At 44.2% G+C, this 25,294-nt stretch overlaps 1 protein-coding gene across 6 annotated transcripts in view; it reads left to right on the top strand.

Annotated features, from left to right (window-relative positions):
• PDE8A (phosphodiesterase 8A) overlaps window positions 1-25,294 on the top strand; it is a 143,416-nt gene that overhangs the window by 73,481 nt on the left and 44,641 nt on the right. For 4 of the 6 annotated variants that reach the window (XM_045899328.3, XM_064569829.1, XM_045899327.3 and 1 more), the window contains exons 4-8: window positions 5,201-5,257; window positions 6,044-6,098; window positions 12,272-12,360; window positions 21,620-21,698; window positions 23,262-23,399. In XM_045899328.3, coding sequence (XP_045755284.1) covers window positions 5,201-5,257; window positions 6,044-6,098; window positions 12,272-12,360; window positions 21,620-21,698; window positions 23,262-23,399 — 418 coding nt within the window. Of the gene's footprint in view, window positions 1-4,008; window positions 4,192-5,200; window positions 5,258-6,043; window positions 6,099-12,271; window positions 12,361-21,619; window positions 21,699-23,261; window positions 23,400-25,294 lie in introns of those variants that run through there. The other 2 variants (XM_064569830.1, XM_064569828.1) reach the window with 2 other exon arrangements.

The raw sequence follows: 25,294 nt of genomic DNA, 5'->3' as shown, positions 1-25,294 counted from the left end.
AGGGTGTGTGTGTGTTGTGTGTATGTGTGTTGGGGGGGAGGGTCCTTGTGCCATAGTGAGTGAGTTTTCTAGAGGCAAGAGTAGGCCCTGATTTAGTTTTCTAAGTCACTTTCATCTCAATTCTGGTTGTGCCTGGTTTACCTCCCTTAAGATCATCCCTTTAAGGGAACCTGCCCACTGTGGAGTGTTCCTTCAAGGAGTCATTCCAGGCTCTCCCTCCTGAACTTGTTCACATGCTCTCTGTCCCTCTGCTGACTTACACAGTTCATGAGGCCTTCGCCCTGGCAGAGCTCTGTCCTTTCCTTCCTCTTGCTTTTGGGATACCTAATCAACACCACCTGTGAAGGGTTTTCATCAGTTGCTGACTTATCTAAACAACCAGCCTTCTTCTGTATGTCTCTACTGGGGACATTTGGAACTCCTCACACTCCTTTATCAGATGCCTTGCTGAAGGCCAGATATTCTGTGTCTGTGCCATTTCCAAATCCACTGGTTGAGGAACCCTGCTTTGCAAGTCTTCTCCATTCTGGGCACGGTCTTTGGTACTAGAGCTCCACAGGTAAATAAGACATGGTTCTTGCCTCTGAAGAGCTACCGTTCCAGTTGGCAGGGCAGGTGAGTGATTTTAGTACAGGCTGCCCACGAGGAGGAATATGCAAAGTGCCGCAGTTGGCCTGTGTCGGGGAGAGCTGCTCCAGGCGGAGGGGGCAGCATGTGCAGGAAGAGGCAGGTATCCTGGGCTTCTCTGCTCGGGATTGACGGGTGCTGGGCTGGGCAGGCATGCGACGTGGCTCTGGCGAAGGCTGGAGGAGCAGCCCGGAGCCCCATCTTGAGGGCCTTAGGTGCTGAGCCGCAGGCTTGGACTTCAGCCTGTAGGCAGTTGAGACACTGACATGGTCTGTGCAGGGGCACATCAGGAGCAAGTGGAGTGAGCCGCTGCCGGCTAGAGAGCGGAGGAGAAGGGCAGGGGGGCCAAGGCGAGTCAGTCACCTGTGAGGCTGTTGGAGGCCGTCTTGTGCAGATTACAGTGCCGCCTCCCCGCTTCCTGTCAAGAAACCCGTGAAGCTGACAGACAAAAGCTGACCACAGCAATTAAGAAGCCAAAGATAAGCTGATAGTTATATCTGAAGCTGGGAGAGCAGAAGGCGGCCAGGATTCCCACTGTATCTCTTGTACCGTGGGGCCTAATGAAGAACCTCTCCTGAAACGTCCTCCGCATACTTCAGTCTCTGAAGCTGAAGTACCAAACGAACCTAAAGGAAGGAGATGGAAAGAGGCTCTGCTTCGCTGCCACGGTCGTGCTGAGCCTGGGACGCTGGAGTTGTGCTGACCAGAGAAACAGACGGCTCTGCCTTAGCTGAGCACCAGAGCCCTGCCCGAGGTCCCCCAGTCCCTGCTGCCTCCTCATTCTCTACTTTCTGTGTCCCCTGGGATCCCCAAGACCTAGAGCAGAGGGAGAGGGACAGAGACCTGGGTTTTTCTACCATGTTGTGAGGAGGGGCAGGAGCCTAAGGAGTGTGAAAGCAGTCTTTGACGTGTTACAGTTGCAGAACAGCAGACTGCATCAGTTCTCAGGTTTAGTTAGAGGGTGGGGAGAGCCAGCCAGGAGTCCACTGTGTGCAGCTCACCTCTGCCTGCCTGCTGGCCGTGCTCCCTGAGCAGGAACTCGCATCTGCTGACTTGATCTGCAGGCCCAGACCGAAGAGGAGGGCTGCCCATGCCAAGGGCCTAGCAAAGGCGTGCAGGGGAGGCTTCTGTGACCCTCTCTGCTGCAGGCTCCCCATGGGGTTGATCTCGCTTCCCTTCAAGGATGAATGACCAGGATAAAGGCCTATAAAAAGCTGCCAGATAACAGAGGGGAGAGAATAGCCTTAAAGACTAAGAAAATGATTCACCACAAGGAAGTGCCTTCTGAGTGCCTATGGTACTCAGAAGAAATGAAGAACTGTTCCTTTGTGCACCAGGAGCAGGGCTCTGTCATGAAAGGGAAGACTTGATAAAGGGAGGTGAAGGAAATAAAGCCCTGCATGGGAGCCCAGAGGGCACCAGCAGAATTAGATCTAGGTTGAATGCAGGAGCAAGACTCAACTCAGGTGCCGGACGCCTTCGACCATCTCTGGATTCACCTCAGTCCGGGACTCTTTGTTCCACTGTAAATTCCATTCTTTTCCATCCGAAACTCATTCCACACGGTGGAGGGAACAGTGGTGAAGTACAAGTATGGAGTTGTTGTAAAATGTGACTCACTGAAGGGCCTTGCTGGGCTCTTGGAGTAAGCCTCCGTCCCCTGGCCTTTCTTCCAGGGTTGTGTTGAGACCATCATCAGATTTATTTGTAGTTGCCAGTGTGTCTGGAGAATGGTAGTTGCCCCCTATACCCACTTCTACTCTTTCCTAATAACAGAATTTTTAGTGTTTAGCTGGGCCTCTGGCCACCTAGAAAATGCACGCATTCCCCAGCTTTCCTCGCAGCTGGCCAGTGGGAATGTCCTGCGCATCTTCTGGAAAGTGTCCTACTGTCTAGAATGTGGGTGTTGTGGCTAGAGTGCAGCCTCCGTCTCGGACCACGAGGAAGAAGCCCTGTGGAGGCAAGACTCGGGACACCTGGAAGGAGCCAGGCTCCTGGTGCTGCCGCGTGCTGTCACAGCCTTGGACCGCGTGCCTCTGCGCGTCTTTTACGTGGGAGAAGAATCTTGCTTAAGCCACTATTGTGTGGCGTTTTCTCTTACGCATAAACCTGGTGCTAGCCAGCCAGCGTTGCTGTGAGGGCTTCCCAGAGAGCTCACGCGGTCTTCCAGAATCTCGTGCTAGAGATTCGTGCCCGCTCTTCTCTGACTTCTCGAAAGCTGCCTTCCTAATGTCTGGGTATGCATTTTGATGATGCCAAGTCATTGCTTTCTTCATTTTCCTGAATCTGAAGTAAAGGGGGTGTGTTTTTTTTCCAAGCCAGTTTCCTTACATTTCTATTTTCTGGTCTGTTCTTCCCCCTTATGGACCAGAAAAAGTCAGGAGTAGACCTCTGCCTTTTCATACAGTGTTAGCCCTTCTTTGCGGGTATCAACTTGCTTCCAGGTAAACATGGCCTTCCCTTCTGCTTTGTCCTTCGCCCAGCGCCCACCCTCATTCCTGTGTCCCGAGTAAGTCATCTAAAATGACTTCCCAAGTGTATCCGCACAGTTACCTGCCTGCTATTTATACCACTCAGATCTCTGTTTTTCTTCTAAAAAGATGAGAACTGGTTTGAGATAGCTGACTGCATATTTAAGTTTGTCTTTTCTTTCTTGAGATCTTTATGATACAACAGAAATATGAACACAAGAATAAGTACGGTGCCCTCAGAAGTCACGGAAATACCGTCTGTGGGCGCCTGTCTCTCCCCGGGTAAGATCTGTGCTAGGCTCAGCAGCAGCCCACAGTTTTGAGAAGTAAGCTGGCCTTGTCTGTGCGAGTCTCCGCTGTGCCAGTCGCCCTTCCACGCTAGTACAGCCCTCCCCGTGGCCCCGCTCCAGGCAGGTGAGTGTGGCTGTTCTCCAGGCACGGAGGCCCTGGGGGAACCGGGGACCGGCACCTGGTTGGCAGATCTGCAGTGAGCTGTCAGGAGGGCTCTTCCAGTACAGCAGCTGGGCAGCACCCTCGCGGTTGGCCTTGCCTGGCATGGACAGGCGGACAGGAGCCGGAGGAATGGACTGGACACTAGGGAAAACAGCAACAGAGAGAGAGGTGGGAGCTGCGCGGCCCGTGAGAGCGACTGGCTCGTCCCTGGAGCTGCGCGTCCACCCCTGAGCCACTTCTGTTCCCCACATCCCGTCTGCGCCTGTCGTGAGACCCAGCCTTGAGAAAATGAAGCCCCAGTGCTGTGAGGCAGGGCTGTGCCAGAGGGGCCACGGCCACGCCATTCGTTTAGGCATCGTCTGTGGCTGCTTTCACGCTACAGGGCAGAGTGGAGTGGTTGTGACAGAGTCTGCCTGGCTCACAAAGCCTAAAACACTTGCCATCTGGCCCTTTACAGAAAAAGTTTGCCAAACTGAGGTATCCATTGTGTATGCTGAATTGATGTCCTCTGATGCGTCTGGGAAGGCTACATTATGTACCATCCTTGGGAGAATTGAGAAAGAGTCATGCAGATGATTCTCTGTGTTCTGTGACTCAGGAGTGGTTCTGTTTCTTGAACTAACAGAACGGAAGTCATGCAGTAAGTCTTAGCTGTTCTCTGTCCCATCCCGGACACACTCTCTAGGAGGCCAGCACACTTCTGACGTGGCTGGGGCCGTCAGGGAACGGTCGCTCTGTTCTCCTGCTGGAGCCACCGTCCTGCGTGAGTGTCTTCCTTTCAGCCCAGGGCTGCCTTCCCCCTCTTCCTGTGGCATGGCTCTGAATCTTCTCCGGAGTCCCGCATGCACCCCCTCCCGCCCCCCCGCCCCGGCCCAAGGTAGGGTGAGCTGTCGTACATCTCCAGTGGAGCCGTTCCTCCTCCTACTCTCCTGGGTCACGTTGACTTCCACCCTGTCTCATCTCCTGGCTGGGTTTTCGTTCCTGGGAAGGGGTGAATGCACTCTCGGTGGGAGATTTCAGTGGGGCAGCGTCCCCCACGTCTCCTGACCAGTCCTCCATTCTTACCTGTTTCTGTCAGGTGGCCATTCTCTTCTTAACCAACTGAGCCACCCAGGCGCCCCCTGTGGCGATTCTCTTCTTTCTGATGGGTTAGAATATCTTGCATTTCCTAGTTTTGAATTTGTTGCTACTGCTTTTGCCTACCTAGGAACTCTTTGTTTATACGGCTTAGGGAGCTGATCTTTGGGCTTTGTCCCCACTGTAATCATGGCCATCAGCTTGCGGTAACACACATGTACTCACATTTCCCTTTGGCAGGGAGAGACAGATAATCCCAGTCAAGTAGGCCCAAGGTAAGGAGCGTTCTCCACCTGAGGCTGCTTGGATTAACAAAGGCCAGAATGAGTAGCAGGCTCACGGTCTCGCCAGTTGTTAGGTCCGCACTCCTTGAGCGTTAAGATTACTTGTCTGCTGAGCGCAGCTTGTGCCCTGGAGGGAGGAAGATCAAGTAGCGGAGAGGGTAAATCGGAGTATGACTTGCTCCCTCTTCTACCTCTCCCCAACTTTAATTGTTCTACCGAGATTGAGTGTATTTATATATTTTTTAAAGAATTGCTTTACATTTATTTAAAAAAAATTTTTTTTTAAAGGTCTATTAGATCATCAAAACTCTCTGAAAACACAGTTATTATTGGTGTAGTACGCAGGTAAGCTCTCATTTTTTTGACCTTGAAGTTCAGGTGTCAATGTCATGCTTGCTCTTAGCAGGGGCCTAAGAGTTTGTAGGCTATGAAAGGTGTGACTCTTTTTAGTTTAGCATTTTCTTCCATTTCACCAGTTAACTCCCTGGTGGGAGTTTCTGCTCTCATGTGGGGTTTGGGATTTTGGACTGCTATTCACTTTAGAAATAGGCAAACCATGAGAGACTTCCATTCCTAGAAGTACAAATGTTATCCAGGGACACCCCTCAAGGGCTTTCTGACTCCCAAATATCTACAAAGGTTTGATTCATATATAAACGGGGAAATTGGAGGTAAGGAAAGAATAGAAATATGTTAGGAGAAGGGCAGTATTCAAATAAATGTTAATTGGCTTATATACTTTTGTAGATAGAAGAAAGGATTCTTTGTCCTTTAAACTTTTTTCCAGAGCTTTCAGGGGAGAAAAGACTTTTTTTTTTTTAAGAAACTGCAAGTAGAAGAAAATGGGGAAGAATTTAAATTAAAATTTTTACATATCAAATAGGTATGTGGTTACTTCTGTATTCTGGCTGTTAGTGCAGAATCTCCATATTTCAAGCATTGCCAGAAAGTGACATACAGAACTAAAACAGAAAACTATTTTCAATTTTACACTTCTGATTGGTATATTAATCTAATTCATCAAAAGGTATTTAACATGATAGTCCTAGTATTACGTAAATTAGTGAAAAGTTAGAGGTGAGCTGTAATTGATAAAAACGGTCTCTAACCCTTTACTATGTTCTTCTGAAGGACGGATAGAGAAGAGTCATCTGTGATGCCCCTCATTGCTGCTGGCTTTACAAGGGTATGTACCCACTACTTTGTTATGCAACTATAATTCAGCCTGAGAAATTACATTTTATCTCTGTTGAGAGCCAGCAAAAGTTTTGAATTCATTTGAAGAAAAAACTTTGTTGTCCTTGTGCTGTTACAGTGTAGTTTAACTTTAGAACTTGGTAATCTTAATAATCTACAACACTTTAAGTTTTTGCTCTCTCAGGATTATGCCTGCTAAAGTCATCTAAACATCATAAAATCTCCTTTAATGGCATACTCATTAAGAGTTATGCCACATGAGATGTTGTTATAATGCTGACATGTATACGTGCAATTTGAAAGGCAGCAAGGATTCTGGAAATGAGACAGCCCAAACATGACTCCCTCTCCACCCTCAGCACTGATCTGTTGGTTTTCCCTAAGCCAAAAGGCTTCTAAAGGCTTTGGTCAGCTGGTTGCCAGTGAGCCTTGGGAATCACAATGGAGAGAACTTATGTAAGGCTGATCCTGGGGCAGATTTGTGGCCAAAATTTATATCTGGGAGGTAGTCAAGACACCCCAAGCCACAAATTTAGTTTAAAGTGGTTCTAGGTGGTAGGTCGTATTCCTGGGTACCTGGCAGAAGCGAATACAGATCCTCTCCAGAGCAAGACACCTTTATCTCTGGCCTCAGAGAATCTCTGCAAGTAATTGCTCAAAGGCAGCAGCCAGCATTCCACGGATGCTGACCAGTCCACAGGAGATGAGGCACTGCAAGTGAGAAGTAGTAGGGGAAGGACAGCAAAAACATCCTCACAGCCCACAGACACCAGAATTATCAGACTCGAATTATAAAGGAATTATGCTTATTATATGTAAAGAATAAAAGACAAGCTTGCAAATGTCTGCAAGAAATAGGAAAACTATAAAAAGTGACACAGCAAATTCTAGGCAGAACATAATCGAATTTTGAGAAATGAACACATTATAACTGAAAATTTTAAAACGTAGTGGGTCTGAAGAAATTATCCAGCACGTACCACAGAGATTCAATAATAGAAAATAAGTTAGGGAGGTTAAGAAGTGTGGAGGATAGAGTGTATAGTTTAGCGTATATGTAACTGGAGTTCCAGGAGGACAGGAGAGAGAATGGGGCAGAGTGATGTTTGAAGAGAATTTTCCAGAACTGATGAAAGACTGTAGTCCACAGATTCAGAAATTCCAGCAAATTCAAAGAGGAGTAAATAAAAAGAAGATACATCATAGTGAAAATCTCACCAGAAAAAAAAAGGGGACCTTCAGAAGAAGGATGACTAACAGCTTCTCAGCAGTGATAAATAGAAAATAGAAAATAATGGGATAATACTTTGAATGGGATAAAATAACTGCTCACCTAGAGTGGTAACCCCAGCAGGAAGGTTTTCAAGGATGAGGCTGACACACTTTCAGCAATATGGAAATGGAAGGAGTTGGTACGGGGCGTGCCCCAAGCAGAAGGAGGTGATTTCCAAGCGAAAGTCTTGAAATGCAAGAAGGAATGAAGCCAGAAATTGCTGAACTTGGTGGTAAATATAAGCACACAGTTACTGTATAAAACAGTCCTAGTAATGTCTAGTCTGATTAGAGATGACAGCAGGAGAAGGATGCACAGCCGAGTCCTTGTTCACCTTTCAGGGCATAAAATTCAGAGTCCTCTTTCCCCAAGTGTCCTGTCTGAGGCAAAGAATTGAGAAAGGACCCCACTGATACAACAGATGAACTCAAGCAGAAACTTGAAGAGGAGGGAGGAGGGATGACGTGGAGGGAAGTGGGGAGCAGCGAACCTGCCATGCACATGTGCCTGCCTGCCACCTCCCCGTCTCTGCGGCCTGCCCTTCTTCCCCTGTGCGTGCACAAATAACCTGCAGTAGAGCTTTGTTTATAGTTAGAGAACGTACGAAATGTAAGTAAAATATCTCTATCTATCTAGGCGTCATGTTAGACCGAAAAGGAAAAACAGAGTGGACATACCAAAAGAAAAATTTGAACAATAGGTCAGTCTTTAAATGCTAGACTGTCTTAGCAAACGTAGGCCTTTTCAAGTTTTGTGGGGAGGAGGTTGAGGTAAAAGCATTCTCAGGGCTTTATCTAGCAAACGGGGGGTGGGGGAGAGCAGGCAATGAAAGTATTCCAAAGTGTTCATCTGGGAAATGTGCAGACTAGAACATTTGTTCTCTGGGAGATAGTCGATTCTGGGGGTGACTGGCATCTTGTTTTCAAATAGTAGTAAGGAAATCTATGTCGGCCCTTGAGATCAGTGAGAAGGAAGGTAACAATTAATAGAAAAGTTTAACAAACCTTCCAGATTCACAAGAGGAACTGTGAAATTTATAGCAACTTGGTCAAACTGGCTGACAAGGAAGAAGAAGCAACAGTGTGAAACCAGTCATGAAGACACAGCAAGATAGAAAGAGTAAAATCAAATGCATGTGAACAGACTAATTTCTCCCATTTTTTAAAAAGATACGCTGCTGTGAGAGACGATGGACTCTGAAAAACAAACAGGGTTCTAGAGGGGAGGGGGGTGGGAGGATGGGTTGGCCTGGTGGTAGGTATTGAGGAGGGCACATTCTGCATGGAGCGCTGGGTGTTATGCACAAACAATGAATCATGGAACACTTCATCTAAAACTAAAGATGTAATGTATGGGGATTAACATAAGAATTAAAAAAAAAAGATATGCTGCTGGACTGGGTTATTAAGTATAGTTATATGACATTTCTAAGACAAAGTGATAAAAGCTTAGTAATAAGTGAACAAAGGTAGCAAATAAATGCAGACAAAAAGAGCACAGAAATTCCAGTAATAACATCCAATAATATGGAGCTTAAGATTTTACTTTATACACACACAATTTTATATAAAAGCACACATTAGATTATTATTGGTTTTGTGGTGCCCTCCTCCCCCGCCTTTTTTTTTTTGACAACTCCCAAAGCATACACCCATATCAACACCTCCCCCCATTGCCTCACCTCCAGGAATCCATACTAAGTTGTCTGAGAACAACCCAAGTCAGCCAGTGTGAAGGTGAGTGTTCCTGTAAGTACAGGTTCTGGGGTGGGAAGCTGTGGATCACCTCTTGCTGGTGGTGGATCCTAGGTCATGCCCTACCTCCAACCAACTGGGCAAAGCATTCACACAAGGAGAAAAACTGCCCCAGCTAGCTTTGAAAATCTTTATGTTATTACTCTTGAGCTTCAAAACTGGCTATTTTTAAAATTTTTTTTTAGCAAGGACCTCTGAAGCTTCCACTTTCTAGTGAAACTTGGGGATAGATGATGTGCCCTGCCTTGGATTCTTTGCTTACCAACAGCCACCAGAAGTCATGAAGCTTTATGTTTGTATGAGGTCTCTTTGAAAGGGCATAGATGTGTGTTGGGAATGCGTGTGTTTGAAATTCCCCACAGGGCAGCACCCTGGCACGGCGTGTGGACTGGAGAGAGCATCCTGGGAGAAGGGATAGCACACCTCAGTCCTTCTGTTTTCTTAGTATAATCGAGCTATCATGAAGCTGACTTGAAATGCAAGAGCGGCTGACGCACCCATTCTCCGCCCTCTCACCCACACACTCAGTCATGGGGTCCTCAAGCCGTTGCTAGAACCACTCTCGGGTGCACGTCCCCAAGCACAGAAGCTTTAAAGTAGTCACTGTAGAGGTACATGACCTGGCAAATAAGGAGGGAGCAGCAGGCTCACCATTACGTAGATGATTAATTCAAGTGGATGGCCAGTCCTCAGAGACCACAAGTGAAAACTAATTTTCCTCTAAGCAGAGTCCCATACCTTCACGTAACAACAGGATACTGAGGTGACAGAGGGCACGGTGACTCTCCCAAGTCCCATGGCTGGTAGGCAGTGATGCCAACGCCTGAGTCAGCCCTAGACCTAAAAGCCAACCCTGCAGTGGGGTCTCTGGTCTTCAGCGGGCAGTCAACTATTTTATGGGTTAGCGCCATCGTTCAGGATTTCAGGATGGATGGAGACCTGCTTGCTTCCTCAGTTGGACCTGGTGGCACAGCCAAGCATTTGCTGACTAACATCTGAAAGGTTCAGGCTTGGTGTATCTCAGTGCTGGTTGTGCGTGAGAATCCCCTGAAAAGCTTCCCTAGAGAGTCTCTTTCAGGTGGTATTGGAGGGGCCTGCACATTGGTATTAGTTTGTGAGATTGCAGGTAATTCTAATAGCAGCCCAGGGCTGAGAACCACCGGGTGGGGCCCAGCCGGGTGGGCGTGATAAAGGCTCTGGAAAAGCGAGGTTGAGTCAGCTCAGGAGTCCATAGGATTCGTGGCCCGGCCCCCCTGGAGGGATGGGGTAGGGCGAGGAGGCGAGCTGCTGCTGCAGGAGTAGGAGGGGCACAGCTGTTTCCCAAGCGTCCCTGGACCCGGGGCCCTTCTCTGCCCTCCATGCCTCATGGCATCTTTGGGACATACTTGGCGAAGGGCTGGGAAGACTGGATGTTCACAAGCAGAGCAGAAGTAGCGAGGGAGGGGCAGAAAGCAGGGGCAAGATGCTCTACGTGGGGCCCCACGTGCTTATTCTGTAACTTCGATGTCCGCCTTTGGGGTGAAGAAGTTTGGATATACACATTCCTACCCAGTGAAAAGCCTGGTTGCGTGCCTGGGAGGCCATTTATAAACTCACGTGTCTCCACATCCCAGGATCTCACCTGCAGAGCTGGTGAGGCCGGCCAGGCCCTTGGACAGCGCCAGTCCCCACCCCCTTGTCTGCCTGCAGTAGCACAAGCGCTGGGCCCAGGAATCTCCTCCCTGTTCCTGCCGGGCAGCAGCAGACGCCCGCGCGGGTGGACGGCCTTCTCCGGGGTTCTGTGGAGTCGGGGCTGACCAGGAACGGACGGCAGGGCCAGCGCCCTCCTCCTCTCTCAGTAGGTGAGAGCTGCTGGGCGTGGCACCTCTCTGACTTCTGTTTTGGCCTGTGGGTGAGGGACCACCCCGCCCATGGCCAGCTGTCTCTGCCTTCCCCCCTCCCCTCCGAGGGACACAGCAGGCACCGTCCTCGGTGGTCCTACAGCACTTTGCAGCCAGAGCGCTTCCGCCCCTGCCTCACTCGGTTCTCATGGTCATCCGCGGCGGCTACGAGCAGGATAGTCTTGTTCTGCAAGTGGGGAAGCCAGCCCAGGAGGGTTGGGGGCCTCATTTAGGGTCATAGGGTTTATAAGGCATGAACCTGGGGCTGGGTTATTATTAGCTTGCCTGACACTCAGACAAGGTCCTGAGCACTGTTTAAATGGGGGGCTATTCACCTTCACTGTGGCAGAGGCAAGAGCTCTCTGAGGGGCCCGTGTTCCAGACAGGTCTGGCGTTGGCTTGGAGGTGGTGGCCTGTAGAGGCCCTGCCCTGCCTCTTCGGCCTCAGCCTCCCCCTCTCTGTTAGAGTATTAGCCATGCATTGAGCAAGTGAAAGCGAGCCCTGGTCATAGAAATAGGGGTGAGTAAATATCCCCAAATATTTCTTCCGCCTGAATGGAACCGTGTGACAGAACAAGTGAGTTCCAAGATGTCTTCATGGAATCCATCATTTGGTGGTGGAATGGGTCCATGCTTCTCAGAACTGTGTAATTTGCTTTGTGGTGTGGTGCCTCCTTTATGTAAATGTTATTATATGAGGTAGTCATTGTCCACAGCAGTGAGAGCTGCTGGGCAAAGCCACGGCTCTGCCAGCACCTCTCACGTGGAGGACCATCCTCTGATGGCTTGGTTGAGCCGTGGTTAGAGGTGGGTGTAGAAAATGTCGCCTGAGTGGGGGTTATCTTTGTGAAATACTGGTGCAAAGAGAAATGCAAGCGTGTGTTTGCTTACTGTGAGCTTGAACAGCTGTAAGGAGGACAGCATACTGTGCTTGAATAAGGGAATATACTCTGGAAGTTAATATAAATAGGACTTCAGTAAGTTTCTTCCTTCTACTTATTCTAGCCTCCGATAGTGACATGCAGACAACCAAAATCCTCTTACCTCAAACAAAGCATTCTTAAGCCCTGCCTTCTTAAAAGTTAATTTGGTACCCACAGGTTTTCATTTCTCAGTTCCTGTTCATTACTAAAGATGTAATGAATTTTAGATTTCGGTTACCCACTTGAGAAGTCTGTTGAAAAGAGTTATTTTTATTGATAGACCTATTAAAGATGCACATTTGTTTATCCACAACATCTCCTTTCTCTTTGTAGAGGTATGTGGAAAACCCCAGCCTCATGGCCTGTTACAATGAACTGCTCCAGCTGGAGTTCGGAGAGGTGCGGTCCCAGCTAAAACTCAGGTAATTAATCCCGCCACTTCTGGAATACCCACGTCACACCACGCAGGGCAGCTTTGCCAGTGAGGTCTTGGGTTGTGGCTCTTGGCTCTAACTGACCTCCTGCTGAAATGGGAGGGGTGGTGACCTGGCAACTCTCCTGATCCAGACTCTTAGCGTCTGCCTGGGTGTCTAGCAAGTGGTTACTTTAGTGATGGGAGACTCACACTTAAAGATGGGGCCCCAAAAGAATCATAAATGAAAAAGCAGGCTGTAAAAGTATATACTGAATTATCTGTTTAGTTTTTTACGAGAAAAAAAAAAACAAACTTGTATACATACACCCAACCTATTAATACTGGTTATCTTTGCTAGGTGACATGTTTTCTTCTCCACAGATAAGCATTTTGTAGTTTGCTCCTGAGCAACAGTTTTTTGTTTTGTTTTGTTTTGTTTTTTAGTGAAATGAGTAGAAACCTAGTTCCTTGTACAATAGGAAAAGCAAAAAATTAGTAAAATTATATGAGTTTGACAGAAGGAGAAAAAAATCAGCTCTTTGTCATCCTAGGTTTCTTCCTTGAGTGGTCTGCTATTCTTTAATATTTCCGGGGATCAAGGGGAGAATGAAATCACTCTGTATATGCCCAGGGCAGAGATAAGGGGGTCAGGCCTTGGAGGAGGAAAATTAGTAGGGACCAGCACAGGGTTCCACATGCAGGGAGGGAAGTACTTCACAGACCAAAGGAAATGAAGGTTGAGGTAGCAGAGTTCTGGCGAGCAGACATGTTTTAAGGCTAGTAAAGTGTCCAGAAGAGTTTTGTTGCCAGATTTTGCCAGGAATCTAAGGTGGATGGCTGCCTTGAGGCCTGCTCCTCCCTCACTCCGGATGCAGGCTGACTGCAGCATCCCTACAGTGAACTAGGCTACCGGCCACGCTGAGATTGTAAAGCGGGATTTTGGAGCAGTCAGTGATGCTAGAGCTTTCTGGGTCCCGTCAGGATGCAGCAGCTGACACCCAGGGAGATGAAGTGAGTTAGATCTGAGACCTTACAAGCGGCACACCGCACAGGGGATCCTTCGGGTTGTAATCAGCCTTTTCCAAACTGCAGTCATTGTCTCTCCTCCAAATCTAACTGTAACCTCTGACCTTTTCTTCCTCAGTACCTTAGCTTAGTGAACACAGCATCATCTCCCCTGTGGTCCTAGAGAAACCACTGTGTCTCCTTCACACATCCCTAACCAGTCATTCACCTAGTCCTGTTGATTTTGCTTCCTGAGTATCTGTGGAATATGCCCACTTATCTTCCTCTTTAGGCCACTCTTCTCTCTTCTTACCTGGATTATTGAGCCATCAGTTAGTCTCCCTACATCTTTCTTGACTCCTCTTTGTCATTAGTAACATGCAACTCCACTTGTGTGTCGGCTCTGCACCTCCCCATTGCCTTCAAGATAAAGTCCAAGCTCTAAGGTATGGCCTACACAGCTCTCTGTGGTGCGTCTTCTGCTTACTTCTCTGTCCCCATCTGCCATCGTGCCCTGCTTTGTTCTCTGCACCAGCTGGCAACCAAAGGGAAAAGTCCATTATCGAGGGCCATATGAAGATATGAAGGGAAGGAGATGTGGGGCTAGAGAGCTGGGAGAAATCCAGACTTGTTCTGCCAGATGTTAAAATGTGCTAACAAGGTATAAGAAGCACCTTTGTGTTACTGCTAGATCAGTTAACTGGAATGTAAAGTGTAGAAATAGACTTGAGTATATTTAAGAATTTAGCATATGATCAACATGGCAGCTTAGATCAACATGGAAAAGGGCAGACTTTTCAGTGAATAGAATTGTGACAACTTGTTAACTGTTTGGAAGGAAAATTAAGTTATATCTTGATCTCACACTTAACCCCAAAATAAATTCCAGTGACTTAGAGACTTGATGTTAAAAAGTAGGGCTACATGAGTACTAAAAATATAAGTGAGCATATGTAATTGGATGATGAAGTCTTTTTAAATTCAGCATGGCATAAAAGCCAGATTGGGTATAGGAAGAGAGTCAGATTGAGCACTATAAAAATGTTAAGCTTGTCTACAATTTCTTTTAAAAACCTTAAATAATGTTACATTTTTATTTTTATTTTAAAGATGTATTTATTTGAGAGAAAGAAAGCACACATGAACGGGAGGGGCAGAGAGAGAGGGACAGAGAATCTTAAGCAGAACTTGCTGCTGAGCATGGAGCCCGATGGGGGTGGGGGGCTCGATCTCACGATCCTGAGATCATGACCTGAGCCAAAACCAAGAGTCAGACACTTAGCTGACTCTGTCACCCAGGCACCCCAATAATGTTACATTTTTAGATAAATAACATACTGGGAAGAATATATCTGTAACATATAGGACAGACAGGTTAAAACCCAATAATGTAAAGAGCTTTGATGGATCAGTTGAAAAATGGAAACATCCAGTAGAAAGAATTAAAAAGGCCGTGATAAAGCAGTTCACAGGAGATATTAATGGCCAGTAAATGTGAAAAGATAGATATTCAGCTTCACTAGTAATCAAAGAAATGAAAATGAGAATGATACACTATTTTTTATTTACCAAATCTGCAAAAATTTTAAAAAGAATGATAAAACCAAGTACGGCTTCTCACAGATCCATCTACTCTAAGCTTGTTATGTCAGAGTTGGGAACTTCTTTCTCCTTGTTTTTTGATTTTTTTTTTTAAGTAACAGCTTTATTAATATATAATTCACATTTCATCACTTGGTTTTTATATACCAAGAAATAAAAGCTAATTTGTATTGGCTAAGATGCTTTGTTTTGTTTAGTGAGATAGTTTATTAATACCAGGAATAATGTAAAAGCATTGCTATTGTTAGTTTCCTTAATATTGTCTTTGCATTTTATGAACAAGTAGGCAGTTGCTTTCTTTTTTTTCATCTTCTGAGGCATATAAGAGAACTAAATTGGAAATAACCTAATTGTCCAGTCACGGGGGATTGTTGAATAAATTATGGTATAACTTTAAATAGAACCGTGCCATTTCTTTTCAGCTTTAATTAAAGAAGTCCCTTTAACATTTTTGGTACAGCTGATTTAGTGGTGATGAACTCTTTTAGCTTTTGCTTATCTGGAAAATTCTTTGCCTCTCTGACTGTTCTGAATGGCAGCTTTGTCAGGTGGAGTATTCTTGGTTGCAGGTTTTTTCCTTTCAGCACCTTGAATAAGTCATGCCACTCCCTTCTGGCCTGCAGAGTTTCTGCTAAAAAATCTACTGATTTCTTCCAGCTGAAAAGAAATGGCACTAATTAATAATAAGAAAATACATGAAAGTAAAAATGTCACTGGAAAAGGTAAATATATAGTAAAGGTAGCAGATTAATCACTTATGAAGCTAGTATGAAGGTCAAAAGACAGAAGTAGTAAAATTAAGGAAAGCTACAATAATTAGTTAAGGGATACATAAAATAGTGTAAAATGTGACATCAAAAACAAAACGGGGGGTTAGTAAAAATGTATTTTTGGAACATGTTCAAATTTAAGTTTTTACCAACTTAAAATAGACTGTTAAATACATAGGACAATATATGTGAAATTCATGGTAACCACAAAGCAAAACTTACAGCAAATACACAAAAGAAAATGAGAAAGAAATCTAAACATAACACTAAAGAAAGTTATCAAACCAGAAAGAAAGAGAAGAAAGGAACAGAGAGGAACTACAACAACATCCAGAAAACAGTGAACAAAATGGCAGTAAGTACTTACCCAATAATTATTTTAAATGTAAATAGATTAAATTCTCTGATCAAAAGGCATTATACTTGAATTAAAAATTAATAATTTTCAGGCTCCTGGGTGGCTCAGTTGGTTAAGCGACTGCCTTCGGCTCAGGTCATGATCCTGGAGTCCCGGGATCGAGTCCCGCATCGGGCTCCCTGCTCGGCAGGGAGCCTGCTTCTCCCTCTCTCGCTCCCCCCTCTTGTGCTCTCTCTCTCTCTCAAATAAATAAATAAAATCTTAAAAAATAATAATAATAATTTTCAAAAAGACTCGTCTGTGTGCCTGGCTACAAGAGACTCACTTCAGAAGTAAGGATACACACAGAATGAAAGGGAAGGGATGGAAAAAGATATTCCATACTGGAAACAAAAAGAAAGCTGGCGTAGCTATATTCATATGAGACAAAATAGACTTTAAAACAAAGGCTGTAATATAAGAAAGGAAGGGCATTACATAATGATAAAGAGGTCAACCCAACAAGAAAATAGAACATTTATAAATATATATGCATCCAACATAGGAGCACCAAAATATATAAAGCAAATATTAACAGACATAAAGGGAGAAATTGACAATATAATCATAGTAGGGGACTTTAACACCCCACTTAAATCAGCGGATAGATCATCCAGACAGAAAATCAATAAGGGAACATTGGCCTTAAACAGTACAGTAGACCAGATGAACTTAATAGATATATACAAAACACTTCATCCAAAAGCAGCAAGATACATATTCTTCTCAAGTGCACATACAACATTCTCCAGGATAGATCATGTTAGGCCACAAAAGTCTCAGTACTTTCAAGAAGATTGAAATCATAGCAAGCATCTTTTCTGACCACAGTGGTATGAAACTAGAAATCAGTTACAAGAAGAATCCTGGAAAAACCATAAAAATGTGGAGAATAAGCCAACACACTACTGAACAACCAATGGGCCATCAAAGAAATCAAAGGAGGAATTTTTAAAAATGCTCAGGAACAAATGAAAAAAGAAATCTATTGGGATTGCAACAAAAGTGGCTCTAAAAGGGAAGTTCGTAACAATACAGGCCTACCTGAAGAAACAAGAAAAATCTCGAACAATAACACTTTACACCTAAAGGAACCAGAAAAAGAAGAACAAACAAAGCTTCAAAGTTAGTAGAAGGAAGGAAATATGATCAGGGCAGAAAGAAATGAAATAGAGACGAAAAAGATCAGTGGAACTAAATGCTGGTTCAGAGAAAAGATAAAATTGACGAACCTTTAGCTGGACTCACCAAGAAGAAAAAAGAGAGGGCTCAAATAAATAAAATCAGAAATGAAAGAGAACTTAGGATACCACAGAAATACAAAGAATTATAAGGGGACAACTATGTACAGTTATATGCCAACAAATTAGAAGAAATGGATAAATTCCTAGAAACATACAATCTTCTAAGACTGAATCACGAAGAGATAGAAAATCTGAATAGACGAATTACTAGTAAGGAGACTGAAGCAACAATCAAAAACCTCCCAACAACAGAGTCCAGGACCAGATGGCTTCACTGGTGAAATCTACCAAACATTCAAAGAAGAATTAATACCAGTTCTTCTCAAACTCTTCCAAAAAACAAAAGAGGAGGGAATTCTTCCAAACTCAGTTTATGAGGCCAGCATTACCCTGATACCAAAACCAGACAAGGATGCCACAAAATAGTAAAATGACAGACCAATATCCCTGATGAACATAGATGCAAAAATCCTCAACAAAATATTAGCAAACTGAGTTCAGCAATACATTAAAAGGATCATATACCATTTATTCTGGACCTACAGGGATACAGGGATGGTTCGATCTACAAATCAATCAACATGATACACCACATTAACAGAATGAAAGCTAAAAATCCTATGATCATCTCAGTAGATGTAGAAAAAACATTTGACAGAGTATAACATCCATTCATGATAAAAACTCTTCACAAAGTGGGTATGGGGAACGTAACTCAACGTAAGAAAGGCCATATATGACAAACTCACAGATGACGCCGTACTCAGTAGTGAAAAACTGAAAGCTTTTCTTCTAAGATCAGAGGCAGGACAAGAATCCTCCCCCCCCCCCCAACACACACACACTTTTATTTAACATAGTACTGGAAGTCCTAGCCAGAGCAATTGGCAAGAAAAAGAAATAAAAGGCATCCAGATTGGAAAGGAAAATGTAAAACTGTCACTATTTGCAGATAAAATGTTACTATATAGAGAAAACCCTAAAGACACCACCAAAAAGCTACTAGAACTAATAAACAATTCATTAAAGTTCCAGGATGCAAAATCAATATACAAAATTCCATTGCATTTCTACACACTAATAATGACCTATCCAAAAGAAAAATATATCCCATTTATAATTGCTTCAAAAAATAGAATACCTAGGAATAAATGATCAAGGAGGTGAAAAACCTGTACACTGAAAACTATAAGACATTGATAAAAGAAATTGGAGACTACACAAATAAATAGGAAAATATACCATGCTCATGGATTGGAATAATTAATATCGTTAAAATGTCCATACTATGCAAAGCAATCTGCAAATTTAATGTAATCCCCATCAAAATTCCAATGACATTTTTCACAGAAGTAGAACAAATAATCCTAAAAACTTGTAGGAAACCACAAAAGACCCTGAATAGCCAGTGGAATCTTGAGAAAGAAGAACAAAGCTGGAGGTACCATGCTCCCTGATTTCAAACTATACTACAAACCTTAGTAATCCAAACAGTATGGCACTAGAATGAAAACAGACACATAGATCAATAAAATAGAATAGAGAGCTCAGAAATAAACCCATGTTTATATGGTCAGTTAATCTACAACAGAAGAGGCTGGAATATACAATGGGGAAAGGACATTTTTTAAAATAAATGGTTGTTAGGAAAACTGGACAGCTAAATGCAAAAGAATGAAACTGGACTCCTGTCTTAACCATATACAAAAATTAACTCAAAGTGCATTAAAGACTTGTATGTATGACCTGAAACCATAATACTCTTAGAAGAAAAATAGGTAGCAAGCTCCTTGACACTGGTTTTAGTGATTTTTTTTTTTTAAATCAAATTCCAAAGGCAAGGGGACAAAAGCAAAAATAAATGAGACTACATCAAACTAAAAAGCTCCTGCACAGTGAAGGAGGCCATCAACAAAGCGAAAAGTCAACCTACTGAATGGGAGAAGATATTTGCTAATCATATATCCACTAAGAGTTTATATCCAACATATATAAAGAATTCATACAACTAAATAACAACAACAACAAAAAACTGATTAAGAATTAGGTGGAGAATCTGAATAGACATTTTGTTCAAAGAAGACAGATGGCCAACAGGCACATGAGAAGATGCTCAAGATCACTAATCCTCAAGGAAATTCAAGTCAAAATCACAGTGAGATATCACTTTATACCTGTCAGAATAACTAAAATCAAAAACACAAGCTACAGTGTTGACGAGGATGTGGAGAAAAAGGAACCTTCATGCACTATTGGTAGGAATGCAAACAGGTGCAGCACTGTGGAAAACAGGAGTTTCCTCAAAAAGGTTAAAAATAGAATTACTGTATGACCCAGTAATTCCACTATTAGGTATTTACCCAAAGAATACAGAAACACTAATTCAAAAAGATAGTATGCACTTCTGTGTTTACTGCAGCATTATTTACAATAGCCAGTTATGGAAGTAACCCAAGTATCCATCAGTAGGTAAATGGATAAAAAAAAGATGTTTTACACACACACACACACACACACACAGAGAGAGAGAGAGAGGAATATTATGCAGCCATAAAAAGAATGAAATCTTGCCATCAGAGAAAGATAATTAAGTGAAATCTAAACAACAAAACAAATAAAACAAAACCAAACCTAGACTCATAAATACAGAGAACAGAGTGGTGGCTGCCAGAGGGGAAGGGGATCGAATTGATGAAGGGGATCCCGAGGCACAGACCTACAGTATAACATAAGTACATCATGCAGATGTAATGTACATCATGGGGAATAGAGTCAAGTAATACAGTTGACCCTTGAACCATGCAGGGCTTGGGGCACTGACCCTTCATGCAGTTGAAAATCTGTGTATAACTTTTGACTCCCCAGAAACTTAAAGTACTAACAGCCTACTGTAGACTGGAAGCCTTATCCATAACATAACCAGTCAATTAACAGAGATTTTGTACGATATGTATATTATATACTGTGTCCTCACAATGAAGTAAGCCAGGGAAAAGAAAACGCTATTAAAAAGATCGTGGGAAGAGAAAATATATTTACAATACTGTATTTATTGAAAAAATCCACGTATAAGTGAACCTGTGTTGTTCAAGGGTGAGCTGTATTGTATTAATTTTGTATGGTGACAGATGATACCTAGACTTGCTATGGTGATCATTTGCAATGTGTACAAATGTCGAATCACTATGTTTTACACATGAAACTAATAGAATGTTATATGTCAACTATATTTCGTTAAAAAAGACTGAATTATCTTTCTGGTAACTGTAAAAAATACATTGTGATATGAATAAGCAATCAAAGATTATACTGACATATATATGGAAACTGTCCTACAGATCTGTATCCGGTAGTTTATTAATAAAATTACAGTTGACCCCTGAACAACATGGGTTTGAACTGCACGGGTTCACTTATACATGGATTCTTTTCAGTAAATACCTATAAATGTATTTTCTCTTTCTTATGATCTGTTTACTAGCATTTTCTTTTCCTGAGCTTACTTTATTGTGAGGAACAGTATATAATACATATAACGCACAAAATCTGTGTTAATTGACTGTGTTGTATTATGGATAAAGCTTCTGGTCTACAGGAGGCTGTTAGTACTTAAGTTTCTGGGGCATCAAAAGTTATAGGCAGATTTTGGACTGCACAGGGGGTCAGCACTCTTAACCCCTGCCTTATTCAAGTTTAACTGTATGGTTATTTTTCTGGATTTTGTGATGATTATCATCTTTCTAAGATTGTAATTTACTGTGATTTCTTTCCTCATTCCAAATACATACTCTTTTTTTACATTAAAAAAAAGAAATAATAACTACAAATGACTGACCGCCTCCTTTCTGTTGGACTCTGTGCAGGATGCTTGATTTTCTTCTCTCATGTAGCTCTCAGGAGGGCTCTTCAGATGGGGAGAAGGGAGACTCAGGAGGTTCAGTCCCGTGCATAGGGTCCCAGAGCTGGGGAACGGCTGAGCTTTGGCCTGGCGTCTATCCCACCTTGGTCCTCACGCAGGAATGGGGGCACCCAGTAGTCATGGTCCCAAGTAACACAGTTGTGGAAGGTGTTTCTTTTTTCTTTATGCTTTTTAATATTTCCCTCCTCCTTTTTCTTGAGTTAGTATTTGTTACTTTTATCATCAAATGAAAAATACATTTAAATAAGTTAATGCAATAACCCAAGATTTGTATTGTATTTTTTGTAGTATTTACATTAATCAGTCTTTTTTTTTTCCTACCCGTAAAGGGCTTGTAACTCAATATTCACTGCATTAGAGAGAAGTCAAGAAGCAATTGAAATTACAAGTGAAGACCACATTATACAGGTTTGTTATTTGGGAAGTTCATTTTTCTGAATTTCTGGGATTGTTTGTTCTTCTAGGACTGAACCCCGCCAGTATGATCTTTTTTTTCTTTTCGAAGTTCAAGAGCCCAAGTTTTCCTTAGAGGATTATCAGAACAAAATTTATAAAATATGTACTTTAAAATAAGTTCCTTATAGATAAGAAAAGGTACTAATAATTACTTAAGGTGCTAGAAAATATTCTGTGGAAATAACCACATTTGCATTTATTACTGTTCACCTTTTTGTTTATTTATTCAGCAAGAGGAGACTTTTATCCAAAGGGATTACCACTGGAGTAGGAGGAGGCTCTGACCATAAGGTCTGCAAGCTCTTGCCTTTCTCACTGTTTTTGAAGATCGTTTACACCTAAAGAAATTTACTAGAAACTACTCAGAATTTCCAGAATAACCTAGTAGTTGCTGAACAAATTACCCATTATTAGCAAAGCAGATTCATAAAAGCGGCTTAAGATAACGTAACTTGTACTTTTAGATAACAAAAGAGGGCTTGTACCAAGGAAATGCTCCTTTTGTTTGGGAATCAGCTGCACTTTGATGTCTGTTCTGAGCACTCCAGCTCTTCACTTTAATCTCACTTGAGCTTGCTCAGGAGGGAGCTGCCGATCGATTGCGGCTTTCAGGGGTCAGTGTCCTGAGAGGCAGCCTGGGCCAGTGCTGAGGGTACAGGCTGGTGGCAGGTGGGCCACGGTTGCAGGCAGCTGCCACGCCTTCCTAGCTGAGCATCGCTGGGCAAGTTCCTTAGTCTTTCTCAGCTGTACAGATGGGAATGATAGTCGTACTCACAACCACCTGCCTTTTGTCAGGAGGTTCTAAGTGGGTGAGTGTATGCAAAGTGCTCACTCCGGTGTCTGGCAAGGAAAATAGACCTTAAGCGATATCAGTTATTGCTTTATCATCATCACTATTTTATTATTATTACTATTAGCACATGCACAACTTTCCTATACGTTTTCTTCTAGTCTTGTGGTCCTCTCTGAAATTTAGCCATACGGCCTTGCATCTGTAAACATTTCCCAGTTCGTAGCCTGCTTTCCCAGCGCATTACTCATGTGTATCATGTGAGAGCAGCAACCTAGAGGTTTCATTCCCATTAAACAGATACACAGACTGAGACTTAGAGGGTTAAGTCACTGCTGGAGGAGAGCCTGGGTGCTTCGCACTTCAGTCTGGTGCTTCATTCTACTATGTCATCATCCAAAAAGCCCTTTTGTAGCACCTCAGGCCTGTCTCCACGTGGCTTCTTTCCTCTGTTGGTGTTCAAGTGGGATGGGGCCAGCTCCTCTCTCTGGGGCCCCAGGGACCACGGCAGGAAGCCCAGCCAGGTGTCCCAGAGCAGAGGCTTCTCTGGACTCCAGGGATCTCCTGGGGTTATGCTCTTATGGCTTTAGAACTGTCACGGTAAGCTCCAGGCTCCTAAGCTTTCTGGGCAGAAAACATGATAGCTTGGGGTGAAAAGCCTTGATTGTCCTCTTTTCAAATTCTCTTTTAATTTGCTTGATGTTGTTTCTCTTGTCTCCCCCCAGTATGCAAATCCTGCATTTGAAACAACCATGGGCTATCAGTCAGGCGAATTAATAGGAAAGGAGTTAGCAGAAGTGCCTATAAATGAAAAAAAGGCTGATTTGCTCGATACTATAAATTCATGCATCAGGATAGGCAAGGTAAGTAAGAGGTCAGTACCTTTTTTACTTTCACGTAACAAAGAGGAAAGGAAGGAGGCGTATTCACTGAGTGTTGGTGCGTGCCAGGTGATCTGAGTCTTACTCTTCGCAGAAGCCCAGGGGAGTGTCAGTGGTGTCATCCCTATTATTCCCATTTTGCAGATGAGGAAACTAAGATCAAGAAAGTGTAGGATGTGATCAGCTATTATGCAGAATAACTTGGATTGACACTTGAAATCAGTGTCTTTATCTTTGTAATAAGTAAATTGACCTTGCTAATAATGGATCATCTAAGTGGTAGATGTTGGCAAGTGGCTTAGGGTAGAGGACTGCCAGTGGGGTCCGAGTGTCAGAACACATCTGAGCCCAGCAATTCTCTGAGCCTCGTGCATCTGTCCAGCCTTTTTTGGAATGTCTCCTGTGTGCCCGCACTCTGCTAGATTCTGGTATAGAAAGAGGGGCAAAACATAAACAGCTGCCTTAGAGAACTCCTATTCCAGGCTGTGAACACAACAGGTCACATAATCACGGCACTGGAGGGACAGACAGAAGGCAGGCAGGCTCAGTCTGAAAGGACATTTCTCAGAGCACTAGCTTCTGCTGCACCTCACTGTTACTGGGTTTTCAGGTGTGATGACAAGGAAAAGGCTATTGCTTCTCATAGTCTTTCCTGCTGGGCTCTTTTTAACTTTAGGAAGTTGGGGAGAGACTATTAATCTGATCATTCAAAACACTTGAAAACACTGGTGACCTGCTGTCTGGCCTGCTCCTCTGTGGCATCCGGCCAGCATCTTTCCCGTAGCCCAGCAGAGCATTCTGTCATGGGGGGCAGAAGGGCTCTGCAGAGTCTGTACCCCCACTTTACCTGGGCCCTTGAGATGCTGTTTGTGGGCTCGTGTCCCTTTGCTCTCCCGTGGCTCTGAGCACACCAGTTTGCCTTGCAGTGAAAACAAGGAGAGGGCAGGCTGGCTGTGAGGGCCCAGTGACCTACACCCACGGGAAAACAAGAGTAGGCACAACCCGAATCCCATTCTGCCTCCACCTTTCTGTCAAGGATGATGATTTTCTTGCTGGCGAGAGGCAGGTCCTTTGGAAAGAGCAATGAAGGCTAAGATGGATGAAGAGCCCCTCAGGTGCTCAGGCATAGTGCCTGAGCTGGACTCCGGGTTCCCTCGCTCAGTTAGAAGGGGCGTCCTCAGAAGGCAGTGACCAAACAGCAGTCTTCCTGACCCAGCAGCCTTGGGGGGCTTTACCGTGGCCTTCCCGATCCTGCTAGAGAAGGGGTCAGCCGGTGGTTTTGTTGTGAGTGTCGGGTGGGCATGAGCCAGAGAGGACGGCCCTCATGTGCCTCGATCTGGCCACAGGGACACCGAGACATCCCACCCGTCACTGAGGAGAGCGAGTGGAGATGGGGAGGGGCGGTTAGTGGATGAGCGCGAGGCCCTGGGGTCCATCCAGATCCATGTGAACAGCGTCTCGCCTCCTAAGTGGTGTTACTGGCACCAGGTACAAAGGGCCTCGAGCCTGAGCAACAGGAGACCTGTTCTCTAAAATCTGTGTTTATCGTGAGCAGAGAATATGAAAGATTATCATATTGTCGACCTCAGTACCACTTTATTTCAAAAAGGAGCGTGGTTGTTTATTTGTCGTGTCTTGGAGTTCCTGGGGAGGCACACGAGCAGCCACTTGGCCTCTGTCGCTACCCGGCTGGTTTGCTGGCAGCGCTGCAGCCGGCCTGGCCGCTTAGTTGGGCGGATTTTTTGAGGTGAAAGAATATATGGCCTTTCTGATTGAGTCTCCCTAGGGAGGGAGAAGCAGGGCTTGCTGAGGGGTCAGCCAGCCCTGGGTGGCAGCGGCACTGGGCTCAGTGGAGAGAGCTCAGAGGTGCCCTGGGA

This window comes from Mirounga angustirostris, unplaced genomic scaffold (assembly GCF_029215605.1).
Source record: "Mirounga angustirostris isolate CCGP_5_RB_7025 unplaced genomic scaffold, mMirAng1.0.hap1 SCAF_9, whole genome shotgun sequence".
Taxonomy (NCBI): Eukaryota; Metazoa; Chordata; class Mammalia; order Carnivora; family Phocidae; genus Mirounga; species Mirounga angustirostris.
This window is presented reverse-complemented; position numbering and strand designations above follow the sequence as displayed.